Source organism: Dermacentor silvarum, chromosome 1 (assembly GCF_013339745.2).
Source record: "Dermacentor silvarum isolate Dsil-2018 chromosome 1, BIME_Dsil_1.4, whole genome shotgun sequence".
NCBI classification, from domain to species: domain Eukaryota; kingdom Metazoa; phylum Arthropoda; class Arachnida; order Ixodida; family Ixodidae; genus Dermacentor; species Dermacentor silvarum.
Genome location: NC_051154.1, coordinates 367,938,893 through 367,958,538, shown reverse-complemented (window position 1 = coordinate 367,958,538; position 19,646 = coordinate 367,938,893). Strand labels below are relative to the sequence as shown.

Genomic DNA, 19,646 nt, shown 5'->3' with positions numbered 1-19,646 from the left:
AGACTCCACTGCAAGTTGAGTGCTGCTGCTATACTCAACAACTTTTCTGTAAAGGCTTGCACAGCTAAGTCGATAAAAAGGATGGTGCACGTAAGCGGTCGCTTTTGCATCGAGGGAGAGAAGGAAAGCGCGACAGCTGCTGGCGTGTGCTCTACTCCACTCGCTGGTGAAATGCACTTGCCGGAAATAGCTCCCAGCATGAATTCGTTCGGGTGAAGGGGGATGCGGCACATGTAAACCTGTCAAAATTACCATGATGTACAGTAAAATCTCGATATAACAAACTTCAGGGCACCACGGTAAATGGTTCGTTATTCTGAAAAGTCGTTATAGCCAAAGTCCTGAAATTAAACATTCTGCCCATTAATCTATCAGTTCATAAGTTGACACCATATGAGCTACCCACGAAGACGTCGCTGTTGGCTCTCGGCCCACGCTGTTGCTATTTACCTTACATTCCAGCGCCACGCACTACCGAAGTACTGTGTAATAAGAGTGACGCGCTCAAAAGAGACGCTGACGACGAGAAAACTACCGACAAAAAGGAAACTCCGTGTCGCTTTCAAAGTGCAATGTTTCCCGTTTGTTCATTTTCAAAATCCTTGACTGGACACCGCAACTGTATCGCTGAGGCGGACACCTGAACTATTTTAAAGCACAAACGTGCGTAACTGACACCGCCCGTAAAGTATGAAGTGTGACCGTGTGGAAACTCCACGAGTACAGAGGTTACATTTCTCTGCAGACATATTTACTACGGCCACAGAAAGCACGAAAGAGTAGCGCGGAAAGAAGGCGAAAGAAGGAAGAGATGCGCCTCCGTTGCTAGGCGACACTTGCCTGGCCGGAAAATGTGCTCGCAAAACTTGATAAGTCGTCGCCTCAGCTAGTGTTCGAATGGTCCTGCGGGTGACACTTGCCACTTTGGGACATTTTTAGAAAGAGCGGGATCGCCTGGCCGTTCAACTAACACACTGGGCTTTTTTGATTTTTAACTTCTAGCAACCCACGGGCTGCCAGAGCAAGCCAGAGCGCATTCGTTTTTCTCAGGTTGCTCCGCTCACCACGTGACGCACTTCTGCCATGCATTCATTTCACTCTGGCTGGAAGCGTCTGGCTACCTGTGGGCTGCCAGAACCAGCCAGGACGATTTTGGTCTGGCAGCTCTCTGGAAGTTCTCCAGCTAGCAGACGACAAAAAGGCGATGAGCGCTCGCCACCATCTTTCTGGGGACTCGACAGATTGCAATGCGGGCGCTTGAGGACTTTTACCTCGCTCAGCCAACTGGCTTACATCAAATACTAGCGTGCGCCACCCCGGATGGCGTGCTTTTAAACTTTGCCTCAGAAGGCGCTTGCGCACTTGGTGGAGCAATTCCCGATGTTGACGTGGTGCGTGGATTGCTGATTGCATTACTTCTAGAGTTATCTTACTAGGATTCTAATGCACCGTTCCATCTTGCAAGGCGGTGCCAATGAGCGGCGACGAAACATTTGAAGCTTTCGTTTGTTTGTGTCCCGTGAATGCTTCTTCTCGGCCGTGAACAGTACGCTGCACTCTCGATCATGCTTGCATGGTATCTTCATTGTGTTTCACACAAGTTGTCGAAATTGTAGACGCTCATTACCGCACATTGCGGTGCCTTTTCGGTTCATGTCTTTTTCTGGTGGTATCCGTTTTCACATTGCTTGCGTATATGCGGCGATATGTCTTTTTTCTGCAGTTAGAGTAGGCATCGCAGCTAACCTGTGTTCACTCCATCTCTCCATCGTATCTTGGGTGGCAGTTCGAAACTAATGCATTATAACCAAGGTGGAAGAATATTTAGGTGTTGACACTGCGTGCGAGCGAGCGTCCAGATTACGTTCGGCCGCGCACGGGCGCACCGAGTAGCTCTGCTGCGAGCAGATAGATGGCGCCGCGGCCAGCGGACCCAGCTTAGCGGCGCCGGCGGCTTCGCATTCCTCTGCCTCCGCTAAATTTTCGTTCATAGTGGCACCAGTAAAACCCAAAGCGAAGGAAATTCGTTATTTCGGATTAAGGTGATGAGTGTACCAGGCTGAATGCTTTGCTAACATGAACGTAGAATGTGCAGGGCGTGAATGACGTGAACACGGATCAATCGGGCAGCATTCAATGCCCACTCACATTCCGCTCGCGCGCACAATTTGTTGCGGCCGATCTAGTCATGCATACAAGCATAAAAAAATGAAAGCGTAAGCCCGCGTGCTACCCCTCGATTAGAAGAAAATAGTGACTGCACCGGAAAATTTAAACTCATAAAACCGTTCAAGCATCGTCACGCGAATTCAGAGTGGGCGCGATATAATTTAAGAAATGAAACGGCGCAAGCTTGCGATATACAACGTACTAGAGCAAAGTGGGTGTTCATGGCTAGAACCTATGATGAGAAAGCACATAGCTATGTAAAGAAATCCTTCAAAAGATAATTTATCAGGCGGGACGAAGGCAGGCGTTTGATCTTGGATTACAATATCACTAATACAGTTTACTTGTGAAAATATTTTTTATTTCAATTCCACTTAACATAGACTGTGTATATTATTCCTTTGGCTTTCGTCGTTTGGGGAGCGAGTGACTCTTGCAGGTTCAAAGAGGTGACTATTTTTTTTAAGTATATATGAGCATGTGAGAATGTAAGATTATTTGGCAGTGCATGTCCACAAATACACTTACACCCACCACACAATAATGTCAGACTTTTTTTCATTTTGCAAGGACACCAGAATAAAAAAATGTGCAAGCAGCTCAATAATTTTAACAGCAGATAACCATTCCAGAAGCTTACGCTTTCATGCACTGCCACAATGCAAAAATGTGGAATAGAAACATCTAAGCGTAATTTACACAACATACACGAATTGTAAAAAATAATTAGCTAAGATGGAACAAATCTAAAAATCAGGTACAGATCTGCACAGACAACAGCATCATATATATATATATATATATGTATATATATATATGCAGAAAAATTTGCACAGATTGTGTTGCATCGATGTTGTCGAGTTTCAGCTGACATCGCTTAGGTGCTTGCGCAGGATGTTCTTTCTGCCTCGGCGGCTTTCGTAGTTTACTTGACCATGTGAGGTACTTTGGACAGTTCGTAAATACGGTGGGAACCGCATTTGCAGACAGAACAGGCCTCTTTGGCGCGTCAAGTAGCACCCTTCCATCGAGCTCCGCGTAATATGTCGTCGATATCATATCGCCTCATAATGCTTGGCGTAGACGTGGTCGGTAGGCATTAGAGTTCTGTCTGCCCTCGGAATTGCACAGCGCCACTGCTCTAAATGACCGCTGTCAGACGGCGCTTTGAATAGAGGCACACGCTCTGCAAAAGTTCGGTATCCAGAATTGCAGTTCGTGACGAAGCACTTTCTACCCATTTCAAACTCTCAGAAGGCCGCTTCCACCTTGGTCGAGGGCCCGTAACGACAATACACAAGCACAAGATGATAAAAGGCGCGTGACCAAAAAGTGTGCCTTCAAAACAGCACGGCCGCACATGCAAGCACAAAGCGCACAGATAGCGAAGCATGCGCCTTCTCGCCGAGGCTGGGACAGCATACCGCAGCGCCCTCTACAACGCCGCCGAACCAGCTGCCACCAAGCCGAACATAATCTGGACGCGAGCGAGCGGCGCTTTCGCGCGCGTTGGGGGGAGAGTGTCAGCCCCTCTCCTTATTCTTACACCATGGTTATAACTATACCAAATAGGCTGTTGATGATAAAGGAATGCACTGGTTGAGTTGAGTAATGACCACACGTACATTAGCTTTATTATTGCTCTCATGCTCGACCAATACTCTTTTTCGTGTAAAGCTTTTCGTGGGTTACAGGTGGTGTGCATTATCACGCGCCAGCCACAGCCCCAGCTCTTTCAGCAAAGAAGCAGAATTAAGAGGAGCACCATCAGCCGAAACAAACTTTCTGAAATGGAATTCAAGCACGTACGAAATTTTATGCATATAAGACGTAGCCGATATCCTGCTTTTTCGTGTCTTGTCAAATGATGTCAAATGTCGCCGGTGGCCGACGTGATCGCTATACGAACAGGTATCCTCGAGCGATCGCTTTAGCAATCACTTAGCTGCGATTTTACGTAATGGAATCGGACGCCTTGCACGCCGTTTGTTGCCCTGTGCAAAGTGAGCTGCACAGTGCGCATCCTGTGCTGAGTCGCGCATAATCTCGCAAAGGTGATTGTATTCCTGAATGCAACTACAGTGAACTCCCGTTAAGACGAACTCGAAGGGACCGCGAAAATTTGTTCGTTTTATCAGAAGTTCATCTCAACCGAAGTGGCCTCGAAAAAATAAATGGCAACATAACCACATGCACCTAAACATCCTACTTCAACACGGTAAATGAAGGAGACTTACAACGGGAGAAAATAACAAAAAACATTTATTCGAGCTCACCTTACTGAAAACCACCCTCAGTTTGAACTGTTGCTGGGCTTCAGCCAGTCCGTGATGGATGCTTGCCGCTTCGTGGCAAATTGGCGAGCAGACACAAACGATGCCATTTCCCCTAAGGACTTTAAAAATCCTTCTGTACCCTCGTGCTGCTGAAAAAAAATCACCAGCGAGTTCAAGTAGGCATCTGCTGCCTCGGAGGACACAGGCACGGGCCTTGGATTAGCATCGTCCTCGTCGTCATCAGAGCAGCCTTCAGAAGACACCTCAAGCACTTCTTCGATGATGGAGTCAATTGTGTCTGCCCTACACGTTTCCACATCCTCGTCGACGCTGACGTAGGTGCTCATGTCCACGACGACGCCTTTGCTCCCTAGTGAAGAGAGCAATGCAGCCTCCTCCTCGTTGTCACTGCCGCAATCCTGGGTTGGACTGTCAGGTGCGCCATCGTCTGGAGCGACAAATCCCGCATGGCGGAATGAATTCGCAATTGTCGCTTCAGTTACTTGGCTCCATGCATTGCTCAGCAAATGCACAGCAGCCAGAAGGTCCACCACGTACTGCTTATTGCTCTCCAAGCAGAGCAACATCCTTTGGAGAAGTGATCGGCGGTAGTGCCTCTTGAGACTGCTGATCACTCCCTGGTCCATGGGCTGGAGCTTCGCCGTTGTATTCGCGGGCAGAAACTCCTCACGAATGGCTTCAAGTCCGGCGACTTGCCCATGACCAGGGCAGTTGTCGACAAGAAACAGGACACGCCTTTTTTCTTTTACGAAACGGCGGTCCATATCCCGCAGCCACTGCTCAAACAGTGACCGAGTCATCCACGACTTGGCGTTGGCCGTGTACGTCACCGGAAGCGTTTTGATATTCTTGAAGCAACGCGGGGACTTCGACTTGCCAATAACAAAAAGCTTCAGTTTGTCAGTTCCGGTCATGTTGGCGCCAACGAGGACGGTAATCCTGACTTTGCTGTGCTTGCCCTCTGTGCAGCTGTCACCAGCAAGCGCGAGCGTCTTCTGCGGGAGCATCTGATAAAAAACGGCAGTCTCGTCCACGTTGTAGATGTCCCTGGGGTTATATTCCCGTAGAAGATCCTTGAGCTTCGTTAGCCTCCAGTCGTTGCATGTCGCTTCATCAACGGCGGCGGACTCACCGACGATCGACCGAAAAACCAGCCCGTGCCTTTTGCGGAAACGGTCAAGCCACCCGTCACTACACGAGAATTTTAAGTTCATCCGGAGGGCAACTTCTTCTGCCTTTGCTTTCAGTACAACACCGTTGACAGGCAGATTTGCACTTCTAGCTCGCTGGATCCAAGCCAGGAGAACATCTTCTAAACCCTTGTTTGCCGCAGTCCGCATCTTCTTCCGTTTCGGCGCAAACTCGCCATCGTTGAACGCGGCGGTTACTCGTGCCTCGTTCTTAATGATTCCTGCCAACGTGCTCTTTGCAATTCCATACTTCCGTGCAATCTCAGTTTTCGAGGCTTTGCCGGCTTTTACATCAGACAATATCTCGGCCTTCTTTGCAAGCATGATGGGCTTGCGCTGAACACTTGCCTTAGCAGACATACTAGCCCTTGCAACGAGGCAAAGAAAAGAAAGCGTGCGAGCGAGACAGTTCGCAGCCGATCGCTGTCGAGGCAACAAAGAGAATGAGAGAACGAAGGACGGGACGGACGGGACGCGGCGGTGGCGCGGTGCGGTGGCCGCGGTGGTCACGTGGTCCGCGCGTTGTAGAGAGAGTCCACATGCTCATGTAGACAGCAGTCACTCCGCTTTTTTTTTTGCCTTGTTTTTCTCCTTTCCTCCTCTCGCGGTTTTTCTCTCTGCCCGCGATGTGCGACGCGCGCACGCCTTCGAGCGAAGCATGCGGATCGCGGCAACGACGACTCCAAACCGGTCGGCCCGGTGGAGATTCCCCCTCGCTCTCTCTCTCTTGGCTCCTTTTGTTGTGGTTTTGTTTGCTTTACTGCTGGCTCCGCATTCCCATGCGCGGGTGCTTTTTCTCGCTTCTCTCGCGTGCCGTTCTGTCAGGGGAAGTTCCTTTTGTTATTTTCCCTTTCCCGCTTGTCGCATGAATGCCCTACCAAGCCTGCGCAGGGCCGCGAGGCGGCGGCGGTCAGTTTGAAAGTTCATCTTAACCGAAGAGTGCGTCTGAGATGGTTCTTCTTAAGCGGATTTTTTTTGCATTGAGTCTATGAAAAACCAAACAATCGATCCCATGTTGTTCGTCATAAGCGAGAATTCTTCTTAACCGAGTTCGTCTTAACGAGAGTTCACTGTATATATTTCCAAGGTGGCAACACAAAAAAGGGCCGACTACGCCGCGTGCATGCCGCCCACGCCGATTGCTGCCATGCTGGTAGCATGTTTACATTTCTCCCGCGGCCAGCGCTGTCTCGGAGTTCGATTTTGCAAACATTGGGTAGCTCCGGTTTGTCTTGGGATCCCAGCCCACGTGACTTCCTATCAGAGCAGGAACTAGCTGGCTGCCGCCTGGCTGCCAGAACTCCGAAAATCAAAGAAGCCCACTGTTACCTTGCCTCGGAACGGAAAAGCGCGAGTCGAGAGTGACAGTATTTTGCGGTGATGCCTGACACGATGCACACCTTCTGGCTGCGCTGCACTGTTGGAATATCCATCCACGCGTTGCTTTTGGGCACACTGCGCTGCTGTAGAGCGCAAGGGCACTGTACTAAACCAGGCATGAATCCATTGCTACGCATGCCAGTGTGTCATCTGAGGGCTGGGTGGCACGCAAAAGGCATGCGCGAAAGAACCTGTATGTGGGCGCGGGCGACAAACGCTTCCCTTTTGACATGCCGCTGTCACCGATTGCCGTGATCGTCGCACTGCTTTTGAGTCTTTTTTGGAACTCGTGAAGTGATTATCGTGCGTGGGCGATTTGCCTTTTGAGAGGTGGCCGCCCCGCTTTCCGACGCACCGACGCTGCGTGCCAGCATAGTTCTTTTTTTGTTGTTTTTGCCCCTCGGCGCCGTCTCAGGTTTTCCGGACCCATGCGCCGTGGCGTCCGCTTTCTGCGCCTTGTCTGCTAGCATCCTGTTTTGGCTGCCGTGACTGGATACACGAAAATCTAAACATCCCAAATTTTGGAATATGAGTTCGTAGTACTGAGGTGTTGTTCACATGACATAGAAACTGAATAATTATCATTATTCTGAAAGGTTCGGTATTCTGAAGTTCGTAGTACTGAAATATTTTTACATTGAAACTATAAGAAGTCAGCAGGGGGTTTCTGAAAAGTTCGTTAATCTGAAAAGTTTGTTAATGTGGGGTTCGTAGTAACGAGATTTTACTTGTACTAAGAGATGCGATATGCTACTGTCACATGGCTAGTGCTTCTCTTGCCAAGAGCAATATAACGAGAACATGGCAACACTCTGACAAATCATGCTTTTAAAAAGCACTTCTGCGAGCAAAACATTATTTGGCAATTCAGAAAAAAAAGAGAGAGAGAGCACATAGAGAAAAAGATGCTGTTGTTTCAAATGTTCCAGAACTAAAGAATCTTACGTTCAAACTGTTTATTCTGACCAGACGAGTATGTTCCGTGGAACTGTTGACAATGCGTAAAAAGCCCTTGGAGCAGAAGTGGCTTGCCTCACCTTTTCAATGACGCCTGCACCTAAATCCATGAGTGCGCCCATTTTGTCCTTGGGCAGAGGCGGCGAGAACTGGATCTCCTTCTGCTGCAGGATGGCCAATGGCACCGTCACCAGAGCAAAGTCGGCCGAAAACTTTTCATCCTCTTTCTCCTTGCCGTTATGGGTGGCAGACCGCTCCGTAAAGATCTGAACGCCACCTTCCTCAGAACCGTAGTCTATTGTCGTCACCTGCATTCAGAGAGATGGGTCATTGTTCCACTCCTTACTGTATAATGAGGGTATTTTCTTGTCCAATGCGACTTCGTTATGATCAGGTTCGACTGTCGTGGCGATCCATTTCATGGTATTAAGCAGAAAATCAGACTAACAGTGCAATGAGCAAAAGCACAATTCAGTTGTCAGTTTGTGCTTTGTTATGACACATAGAGGAAGGAAATAAACTACGAGGGAGCATTATGCGATGCAGCTAGCCTTCGCAAAAGTCAGCCCAACACATGAACCTGTGCTTAGCAGATTTAACCCAGAGTGCTTGGTTCCTGCTAGCTTTTAATCAATGCGCACTTGTTTGGGTGCCTTACCAACTGCTCGGTGCAGATTTCTCCCAATACACTTGCGTAACTTTGGTCATTTATAGCAACGTATTCGCCCGGAGATCTATGAGTGGCACCCTCTCGCGTGTGCCGTCAATGGGGGGACTTCGCTCTGCTCTGCTGCCGCGCTGCGCGCTCGCTATGTGAAGGCAGCTGGAAGCTTGTTGGCTGTATTGCTCTGCTAGAGTTTTTTAAAAGCGAGCCTGCAAGTTTTTTCGGCCAGTATGTGCGGAATGTTTGACACTATTCCCTGCAAAATCTAGCCTAGTTGTCGTCACAACGCTCAGTGTGTATAGACTGATGACTAGCAGTGTTGCCTAGTGTTGCCTTCTCGCTATTGCTGTTCCTTTATCATGGCACATTCATAACAATTTGTCGGCCCTTTCTTGACAATGAACTGCGGGATTTGGCCTTCACCTATGGTGCCTGTGCTGTTAAAGCGTGTTTTGTCTGTTCAGCATCGGCTGTGTGTTTGGTCACCAACTCTGTTTGCCACAGACATTCTGATTTTGTTCCTGCTCAACACAATAAGCATATCATGAAAGAAGTTTATTGCCATTCTCAAGAAACTAGGTGGTTACTGCGTTAAGATAATGCTTGAGCATTAGCAGCATTGTAGCAAAAGGTTGTCTGGAACGTCTGATACAAGGGCAAATAAAATTAGTGAGCAACAAAAAAATTAGGTAGTCTTGTGCTGCAGTACGGACCTTCACATAATTTTTGAAATGCTTCCACCATGATACAGCTCGTTAGTCGGCTCAGCGTAACCCTTTCTTTCCTAGCTCCTACTGTGGGTAGCGTGTGCACATTCCTCGGGCAAGATTTGTCCAGCGATGATAATTCGTGCTATCATGTAACCAAAAAAAAAACCCCGACAACCTTTTCTTAGATTCCAGTCTGCAATATATATTGCTCTGTAAGCGGCTCATATCTATTCAAAACTAAAACAAGAAAACTGATAAGTTTAGGTTTGCTGGGAACTATATCGCATACCTGTGTGCATGAGAGAGCAAACGGGGATAGCCGATATTCTAGCTCACATTAAGAGGAACAAATGGAGCTGGGCATGCTATGTAATGTGTAGGATGGATAACCGGTGGACCATTAGAGTTACAGAATGCATACCAAGAGAAGAGAAACACAGTTGAGGATGGCAGAAAACTAGGTGGGCTGATGAAGTTAGGAAATATGCAGGCGCAAGTTGGAATCAGCTAGTGCAAGACCAGGGTAATTGGAGATTGTAGGGATGATGAATGGTGTTTAATGGCGCAAGGGCCAGGTATGGCCAAAGAGCGCCAGGCCAGTGGTTATGAACTGACAATGGACCAATGAATTGCGAAAGGTGTGTCGTGGCTGTAAAAGGGCCTAAAAACAAATCGCTGTAAAATGCGTAAAAAATATATGTAATAAAATTATGGCAATGGCTAATGAGGTGCACTATGATCATGAAAGAACAAATTGCAAGGTAATGACGATAAACGAAAATATATCACAGTTTTTTTTTGAAAAGCAGTACTGCCTTGACAGACCCTTTGAACACGTAAGGGCCTGGAGGCGCGTGCTATGCAAAACTACTATCGCGGCGACATCCTCTGAGGAGAGGATGCGCTACGAGACTATTGGGCAAATAACATGCAGTACAACATCGATCAGAAAATCTAAAACAGCTTTGGTGTTGAAGAGAGGTTCGTCACCAAGAAACATAGCGGGGTGGAGAGGGAGACGGTACTGGTACGCTAGAGGAAAGTGTCTGTTTCTCTCTCTTTCAGCTTCCCTGCACTCCACGAGCACGTGGAGAACGGTAAGCCTTTCTCCACATCTACCACAGGTTGGCGGGTCATTTCCAGTCAAGAGAAAATTGTGGGTGCCAAATGTATGTCCTATTCTCAGACGAGAGAATAGGACATTAGTTCTTCGAATTTTTGTAACGGGACGCCAGGGACCTATCTGTGGCTTAACTAAGTGGAGCTTGTTGTTCGTTTCGGCATCCCACAAGCGCTGCCAGTGGCTTCGAATTTTCTTTCTCAAGTAGGGCTTGAGATCTGTGGCAGGGATAGAAGCGGTAGGGTTTAAGGGCTCGCAATGTAGTTGATGTGGCCATTTGATCAGCCAGAACATTGCCCTCGATTCCTCGATGGCCAGGCACCCAGCCCAAAATAATATGCTGGTTAGACAGGTATGCCTTGCACAGAGCAGAATACAGTTCAATAAGTACAGGGTTTTTGTGTCTATGTAGAGTCATGACGGCTTTTACGACGCTTAGGGAGTCTGTAAATATTATTGATCTTTTGAGTTTGGATTTGCCTATACTCTTCACAGCCGATAAAAGTGCATAGGCCTCAGCCATAAAAATGCTTGTTTCCGGGTGCAGTACATCGGACTCGGAGAACGATGGGCATAAGATACCCCTGCATGTGACTTGGAAGCGTCAATTTAAAACTGAGTGCAGGACGAGTACTTAAACTGGATTTCTAGAAAATGCATCCAGATATGTGCTTCTAGAGCATCTTTTGTGACCTCTACAAACGAAGTATGACACTCTATGAGTTGCCACTGCCATGGTGGCACTGGCTTTGCTGGGGCCATCAGGGTATTTTCAAGTAGTGGGACGTCCATTTCTTCACTAATTTTTCTTACACGTAGTGAAAAGGGTTCTCTTGCTGTCAGCCGGTTATTGAAGAGTGTGGAACTGGTCATATCATTTACAGTTGAGAAGGACGGATGTTCCGGGTTCGAATTTACTTTCAGGAAATAGGTGAGGCTTAAGGATAAACATTGTATATCAAGCGACCACATGTCCGCCTCTATATACAGGCTTGCCACAGGACTTGTCCTGAAGGCACCAGTGGCTAGGCGGATGCCTAGATGGTGTACAGGATCCAGCATCCTTAGGGCGCTTGGCGTAGCGGAATGGTACACTATGGCGCCGTAATCTAATCTTGTGAGTATGAGGCTCTTGTACAAATTCAAAAGACACCGTGTGTCACTACCCCAAGCGGTGCGTGACAACACTTTTAGAATATTTATTGTTTTCATGCACTTGTTTCTTAGATACCATATATGTGCCACAAACGTAAGCTTCGTATCTAGAATCACACCTAAAAATTTATGTTCGGTTTTTACGGCCACACGTTGTCCCTGCAACTCAATGTCAGGATCGGGGTGCAGACCCCTCTTTCTGGAGAACAGGACGCAGGTGGTCTTTTGTGGGTTAAGGCTAAATCCATTCTCGTCTGCCCACTTAGACACCTTGTTCAGACCAAGCTGAATCTGCCGCTCACAGACTGCGAGATTGCACGAGGCGAAACCTATCTGTACATCATCGATGTATGCAGAATAAAACATGTTTCTTGGGATATACAGATGCAAAGAACTCATGTTTACGATAAAGAGAGTGCAACTGAGCACCCTGCCCTGTGGCACTCCAGTTTCCTGCACAAATGGTCTTGATACAGCATTTCCCACATGAACACGGAATGTGCGATTAGATAAATAACTTTCTATGACATTTAACATGTTACCACCTATACCAACGTGTGAGAGGTCTCTAAGTATTCCTAACCGCCACGTGGTATCGTAGGCTTTTTCCATATCAAGGAATACAGACAGAAAGAACTGCTTATGGACAAAAGCTTCTCGAATTTGCGTTTAAATACGTATCAAATGGTCGGCGGTGGATCGACCCTCTCGAAACCCGCATTGGTACGGGTCAAGCGGTTTGTTTGATTCGAGGAAATAGATTAGTCGGCGGTTTATAAATTTTTCGAACAGTTTGCATAGACAGCTTGTTAGTGCTATAGGCCGGTAACTCGAAACAGATGATGGGTCCTTGCCCTGCTTCAGTATAGGGACGACAATGACCTCTTTCCAAGCGGCGGGGATCTTGCCGGAGGAGCATATAGCATTGTAAAGGCAGAGGAGAGTTTTCTTTGTTTCATGGGGAAGGTGTTTTAGCATTTGATAAACTATGCGGTCAGAGCCTGGGGCAGACTTGTTGCAACAACTAAGCGATGCATATAGCTCAGCGATGCAAAATGGCTGGTTGTATGCCTCGTCTCCAGTGCATTTTCTTTCTATTTTCTGTTTTTCTATTGTAGCCATGTGTTTTTTAAGTGTTGGCGAATAATGGGATGAGCTTGCCACATGTTCAAAATGTGCTCCCAGGCAGTTAGCTTGGTCTTCCAGACTGTCGCCTTGTGTGTTTACCAACGGGAGTGAATAAGTTTGTAGCCCTTTTATCTTATTAACTTTCTTGCAGACTCTGCCCTCGTCTGCATGTGAGTTGATGCCTGATAAAAACTTCTCCCAACTCTCTCTCCTGGCCTGTCGGCGCGTTCTTCGGCCCTCCGATTTAATTTTCTTAAAATTGACAAGATTCTCCGTAGTTGGGGAGTCGCGTAGCAACCCCCACGCCTTGTTCTGCTTCCTACGAGCATTCCGACATTCGTCGTTCCACCATGGGACACGGCGTTTGCAAGTCGCACCACTTATTTCAGGTATACATTGAGAAGCGGCATCAATTATAAAAGATGTAAGATACTCGACGGAAGTATCAATTCCCAGTGAAGATATGTCATACCACGAGATACTACTTGTAAGACTTTGGAATTTCTCCCAATCTGCCATATCCAGCTTCCAGCGAGGTGCCTGTGGTGGAGGTTCGTTTTGTAGTGGCAATCTTAGCAGTATCGGGAAGTGGTCACTCCTGTAAGGATCTTTTATAACCTCCCATTTAAGTTGAGCAAATATAGACGGGGAGGCTACACTGAGATCAATGGAAGAAAACGTTTTGTTTGCGAGATTGTAGTAGGTGGGTTCCTTCTTATTCAGGAGACAAGCACCAGAAGAGAAAAGAAATTGTTCGATCAGGCGTCCTCGCACATCGATACGAGTGTCACCCCACAAGCTGCTGTGTGCATTGAAATCACCAAGAACGAGGTAAGGTTCTGGTAATTCATCTATAAATGACTGAAATTCATGCTTGTGTAAAGGGTAATGTGGGGGTATGTAGAGCGAGCAAATGGTTATCAGCTTACCCAGAAGTACAGCACCAACGGCTACCGCCTCAAGTGCCGTATTGAGTGAAAGTTGCTGACAGGCTACACTTCTGTCGAGTATGATGGCCACACCACCAGATGATGCGGCAGAATCCTCGCGGTCTTTTCGGAAAACAATATTCTGACGTAGGAAGTTGGTGTTTCTGGAGTTTAGGCAGTGATGGGAATGGCCAAAAGTATTTTGTAGCAGGTTTTATAGCAGGAAAAATTGACAATTTGTAGCAGCTGCCCTCAGTTTTGTAGCGCGTTGCAAAAAGACGAAAAACAGGCCAAAAGCAGTCTTTAGTGCTTTTATTACATAGTTGCCTAGTAAATGTATCATACATGTGACTTTTCAGAAATGACTAGCCTTTGTACTCCTAAAATGAAGTGCTAAATACCATGTGAGCATGAGTTCACTGACAGCATAATTAATGCAAGCTTTTATCAAAGTCAAACCAAAGCATAAAATGTGATGGGAACAAAAACACACAACGTGAATGTCAGCTGCATGAAACATCACTACGCTTTCTGCCCCTTATCTGTAGCATCCAAGTAAGAAATAGTTTCACTCATTTTCTTTGTCTTGCTTGAGCAAGTTTTGCCTGGCCACTCAATGTCTGAGAAGTTCTTCAGCTTCATGCCCTACCGAATCAACAATTCGACATTTCTGAACATTCGGTCTGCAACAGCCACTTCCTTAACTTGGTTTTTGCTCTGCATCTGTACAAAGGCACTATGGTGCTATATGTTCAACACCAAGGTGCTCCGCATATCGTTTTCATGACCCCTTGACAGCCCTGATGACATGTGCATTAAATGAAAACAGGCACGCATTGCTGTCAAACATCTTTGCACATGACATGGTGTGACGCATGCCATTTATGCTCGACAAAGAAAGATTTGACCTTTCATGCAGGACACTTGAATTTTCACTGAACCCACACTCGACATCATCGTTACCATGTGGAAGTGATAGAAGTGCCTTGACTAGCTTTGACAGAAGTGGATATTTCGGCCCACCTTGAGCATCCATCATTAAAACTTGATGCCAGTATCTGTAAAGTGGCATATCAGAACCAGCAGTTAACTGGTCCAAGCTGAGCACTGTTACTTCATCAAGAAGAGATTAAATTATCCATCGCTGATAGTTCCAAACTGCCTGAGGAAGTGATTTCAGCCAATGCGTGTTGCAAATGAAGCGTCTCGAGTAGTTCTGGGCAGCCTAGGATGACAAGTCGAAGAGGCATATGGTTGGTGGCTGTGATATGTTTTAGCTTCTGGATTTACATCCGATGCTTGCAAACCACAAAATCATGGACTTAGAGACCTGGCTTTTGGGGCTGTCGTATCGAGGGAGCCATTGAAGGAAATGCGCTTTGGACTCTACCTATATGAAATACCACCGCCAAATGTAACCAGAAAGTAGCCAAGTCGCCAGCCAAGTCGATTTTCAGTCACCAATTTGGCGAGAAGTCACCAAACTTGGCAACCCTGCCTGGCACAGCTTCTGCACTGGATTGTATTGGATTAGCTCGGTTTTTGAATGGCAGCAGATGCAAAGACAACCTGTGCATAGGGCTGGTGGTAACTGCCTCCTGGTGTCGGCGACAAGTACTCTCAGTTCTGGCCTCAGAGACTGCGCGGCACGGTGTCAGGTAATTTTGGAGGCCACGCTTTGGAGCAGCTTTGGAGCAGTTTCGCTCATTTGTAGCATGGATGTAGGAGCATTAGCAAAATGTAGCAGCTTGGAGCAATTGTAGCAGCTTTCCCATCACTGTTTAGGTGTGTTTCTTGAACACATAGCACCTTTGGATTAAATTTATTGATAAGTTCTTGGATGTCGTCTAGGTTGTCGATTAGTCCTCTAACATTCCACTGCATTATTGTATTCATGTTGGAAGAAAATAAAAGGCGCTTTGTGTCTCAAAAGGGAGGAGAGTGACTTTACTTTACAAGGCCTTTGTCAGGCCCTGTAATTGGTGTTTTGTCTTTTTTGGAGCAGTCGAGAGAACCTCGCCGCTCCTTCGACGCTACCTGCGCCGTTTGGCTTGGACTGGCATCCATAGCCTCTTGCGAGGCACTGGACACCCGCTCCAGACAGCGATGTGTGCGTCGCGTAGCCTTCGTCTCGAGCGACGAAGTCTTCGTCCCAACCGTACCGGAGGTCGACAGGACCCCTGTGGCCTCTGCGGTAGCCTGGCTGCTGCCGGAGCTTGTAGGCTTGTCCACATCAGGCCACTGGTGCGGACACTTTGAGAGATGGCAGGGCAGCGTTGGCTGCTCCCACCTTAGGGGCGGGTGGCGTTAGCCTCGGCACGCTAGGCGTGGTCCGGGCTACCACCAGAGGCCGTTTTGGTGCCGCCCCCCGTTGCACCACTTCGGCGAAAGATGTTTTAAGCAAGAACAACAAGGAGATACATTGATGTGTTCGCGGAATGTGATATTCTCCTTAACTTTTACAGTAATTATTTCTTTTTCTTTCTTCCAGGCTGGACAAGCTCTGGAGTATGCCGGGTGACTGCCGTCGCAGTTCGCACAATGTACCTCCTCATTATTGCAATCGTCAGAAGAGTGACCAGTTGTTCCGCACTATGCGCACATAAGCTGCCCTCGGCAGCTTTGGTATGCGTGACCAAATCTTTGGCATTTGAAGCAACGTCGCGGGTTTGGAATATAAGGTCGAACATGAAGTTTTACATAGCCGGTTTCAAGAGTCTCGGGTAATGTGGTTGAACTGAAAGTGAGTATTAAATGCTTTGTTGGGATTTCGTTGTCATTCCTTCTGATTGTGATGCGCTGCACATGGATTATGCCTTGGTCCTTCCATCCATCCAGGAGTAATGTCATTAAGTCTTCATCCGATACTACGCCTTTGACTGTGCTCATAGTTCGATGCGCGCTCACAGAAACAGGGATATTACCAAAGGCTACGAGGTGTGCTAGTCTGTTGTATTGTTCCTTGTCTTTTAGTTCCAGGAGCAAATCTCCACTTGCCATCTTTGTTACCTTATAACCAGTTCCAATGGTCTCTCTTAGGCACTTGGCCACAAGAAATGGTGAAATTGTTCTAGCATTTGTAGATGATTGTTCGCAGTGGAAGACGTGAAATTTCGGGAAACGTTCGTTGTTTTTGGGCAAGAATAGTGATGTTGCATCGGTGCGTACCCTTTTCAAGGCACGATCGGTTGAGAAAGGCTTCGGGGATCCCATGGAAAGAAACTACTTGTTCGGCAACGGCGTCTGCCACCCACCGCGGAGCCCAACAAGGGGACGTGGCAGAACATAGAGACAAGTCTGCACAGCGCCAGCAGTATGCCGTTGCTATAACCCAATATGGTATACCCAAGGTAGGACAGCCACACCAGGTTAACCCTTGCCGCCAGGAAAAGTCGAAGTGAATGGAAAAGATGAGAGGACAGGACAGATTAAAAGTGGAAGGGAAAGACGAAGATGATGGTAGAGAGAGATAGGAAAAGACGAATACCGGTTTCCCCCGGGCGGGTCAGTCCGGGGGTGCCGTCTACGTGAAGCAGAGGCCAAAGGGGTGTGTTGCCTCCACCGAGGGGCCTTAAAGGTCCAAACACCCGGCTTCGGCTCAACCCCCAGGATCCCCTTTTCCCCGGACACGGCTAAGCCACGCACGTTTAAACGTGGGAGGTTCCAACCCCCATGTGCTCGGGGGTTGGAACCTCCGAGCACATGGGGGTTGGAACCGGAACACACCAAACGCCTGCTTTCGCAGACACCCCTGCGGGGTGGAGATTGCAGGGAGAGGACTTTGTACTGCAGTGGACATAAATAAAGGCTGATGATGATGATGATACCGAATAAGTTGCTGGAGCTCTAAACACACAAAGAAAAAGGAGGAGGCAGATGGGGTTATATGAAAAATAAAAATATATGTAAAAATAAATTCTGAGATTTTATGCGCCAAACCCACCACATGATTATCAGCCTCATAGTGTAGGACTTGGGATTAATTTTTACCAACTGGGGTTCTTTAGCGAGCACCTAAACGTAAGTATACACGAGCATGTTTGCAATTCGCTCCCATATAAATGCGGCCGCAATGAAAGAGGTCGAATCGGCGACCTCGAGCTAAGGCGCGCAACGCCTGAGCCATTGGGTGATTCCATCGGGAGGTGATGTGAAAAATACATTTAACATACAAGATTTGTTGTCCTCACAATGCTGGCAACAAAACTAACACTAGAAAAAATACGGATGGTAATCGGTGAGTGCCGTGCTATGCGAACACGCAGTCTGAGCGCAAGCAAATGCATGAAAATGCCAGCAGTATGCCGTTGCTATAACCCAATATGGTATACCCAAGGTAGGACAGCCAGACCAGGTTAACCCTATTCAAGCCAGAGCTCAGCAGACAAAGGCAAGCCTCCCTCTGAAGTCATGGGAGTGTCATTCGCAGCGCAGCCATCGGTAGTGTACAAGGCCAATACATACCAATACATATTGGCTTCATTGCAACATGCAAGTGCAGCAGCCGCCCATTGCCGTCACACCCTGTTGTTTTTTTCAATTAGTACGGCTCCAGGAGTGGGGTTGGAGTAAACCCTACTGCGACATGATCTCGTGCTGGGCTGACTTTTGTAGGATTCAATTTCGTCACGGCATGCTTCCTGGTAGTATTTACCTTACTCCATGGTGCGACATCCTTCCTCACAGAAGATTGGAAGCAGTGGGCAAAGGATGGCGAGACACAAGGGCGCCGACTCGCAACTGAACCCGACCAGTACTTGACCACGTATGGAAGGACCAAGACTGGGCAAATGCGGTGTTGCGTTAATGCAAGATTAATTATAAGAGCACGAAATGTCATTTACATAAAACCCTTCTTCGGTTTTCTTGCCTGCGCACTGTGGTCAGTGTGTGTGCAGTTCTATGTCGGAAAAAGAAAGATCTTGTACAGTAGTCACACGCGCAGCTGGCTATTGAGGCATACTGCATATAGAATGCAGACATCGATCGTTAACATTTCTGCAGCAGCAAGTTGCAAGCAGTCAAGCGCTTTAGCACACATGTATGAATCGGTAGCCTGTTTCAAAAAAGAATACGGACAGTACAGTGTGGCATCTTGACTCTGTGGCTTGTGTTGCGAGAGGAGGGCCGCAGCGGTTTAATCGCTTTGGTTCTCGATCAATAGCAGTGCAATACAGGCACTTTTGATTGCAATCAAGCCCAATGCACATAAAATTTTTTGGTTCCGATGAAGAACGGTAGCTGTTGCAACGGTAGCTGTTGCATGCTCCAACAATTCGAATCGAGTTGGTTGGGCTCACTCAGCATTACGGCAGAGACGACAGTCTACGATCGCAATTTGCTGGATCTGGATCAGAGTAAATCACAGTCGAAAGTGCCCATGTAGAAGCACCCAATCTGGATTGGACTCAACTGCGCTCCAAAGCGCCCAAGTGACAGGGGTATAAACTCATCATGGGTTTAGAAACCTCAGGTAAGTCACAGTCGTGCCGCGCGACGCAATGGTAAAATCGTCTTTTTTGGTACTTGTGAGGAAACTGTCCATGTGAGTTTCTTCACGCTTTTTTTAGTCTTCTTTTTGGACGAATCCGTCTTTTTCTTCATTTTTTTTAACATGCAGTGGCATCACATCACATCACGCCACTCGCGGCACCTGCACGAAGCTGCTGCACCTGCCGACGCTCAGCGGTGGAAACCAGTGGTAGTTATGAGCCCCAGGGTCCCCTTGAATAATGGACTCCAGATACATGTGAGAGTCACTCCAGTTTAGGCCTTCAGTTACAGGTTTTTATAGAGAAATTGACGGGTGACAATCTCGCAGCCTGTACTCCTTTACACACACACACCTATGCAACCGCCGTGCCTAGAGACTTTTTTTCATTTGCTCCCAGGAGCGGAGCTACTCAGCATCCATAGCGCTACTGGACCAGGTTAAAGAACTCTATAC

General features: G+C 47.5%; 1 protein-coding gene across 1 annotated transcript in view; it reads right to left on the bottom strand.

Moving 5' to 3' along the window:
• LOC119445343 (lysine-specific histone demethylase 1B) overlaps nucleotides 1-19,646 on the bottom strand; it is an 85,310-nt gene that overhangs the window by 18,971 nt on the left and 46,693 nt on the right. Inside the window, exon 12 of the mRNA XM_049663023.1 lies at nucleotides 8,074-8,301. Coding sequence (XP_049518980.1) covers nucleotides 8,074-8,301 — 228 coding nt within the window. The remainder of the gene's footprint in view (nucleotides 1-8,073; nucleotides 8,302-19,646) is intronic.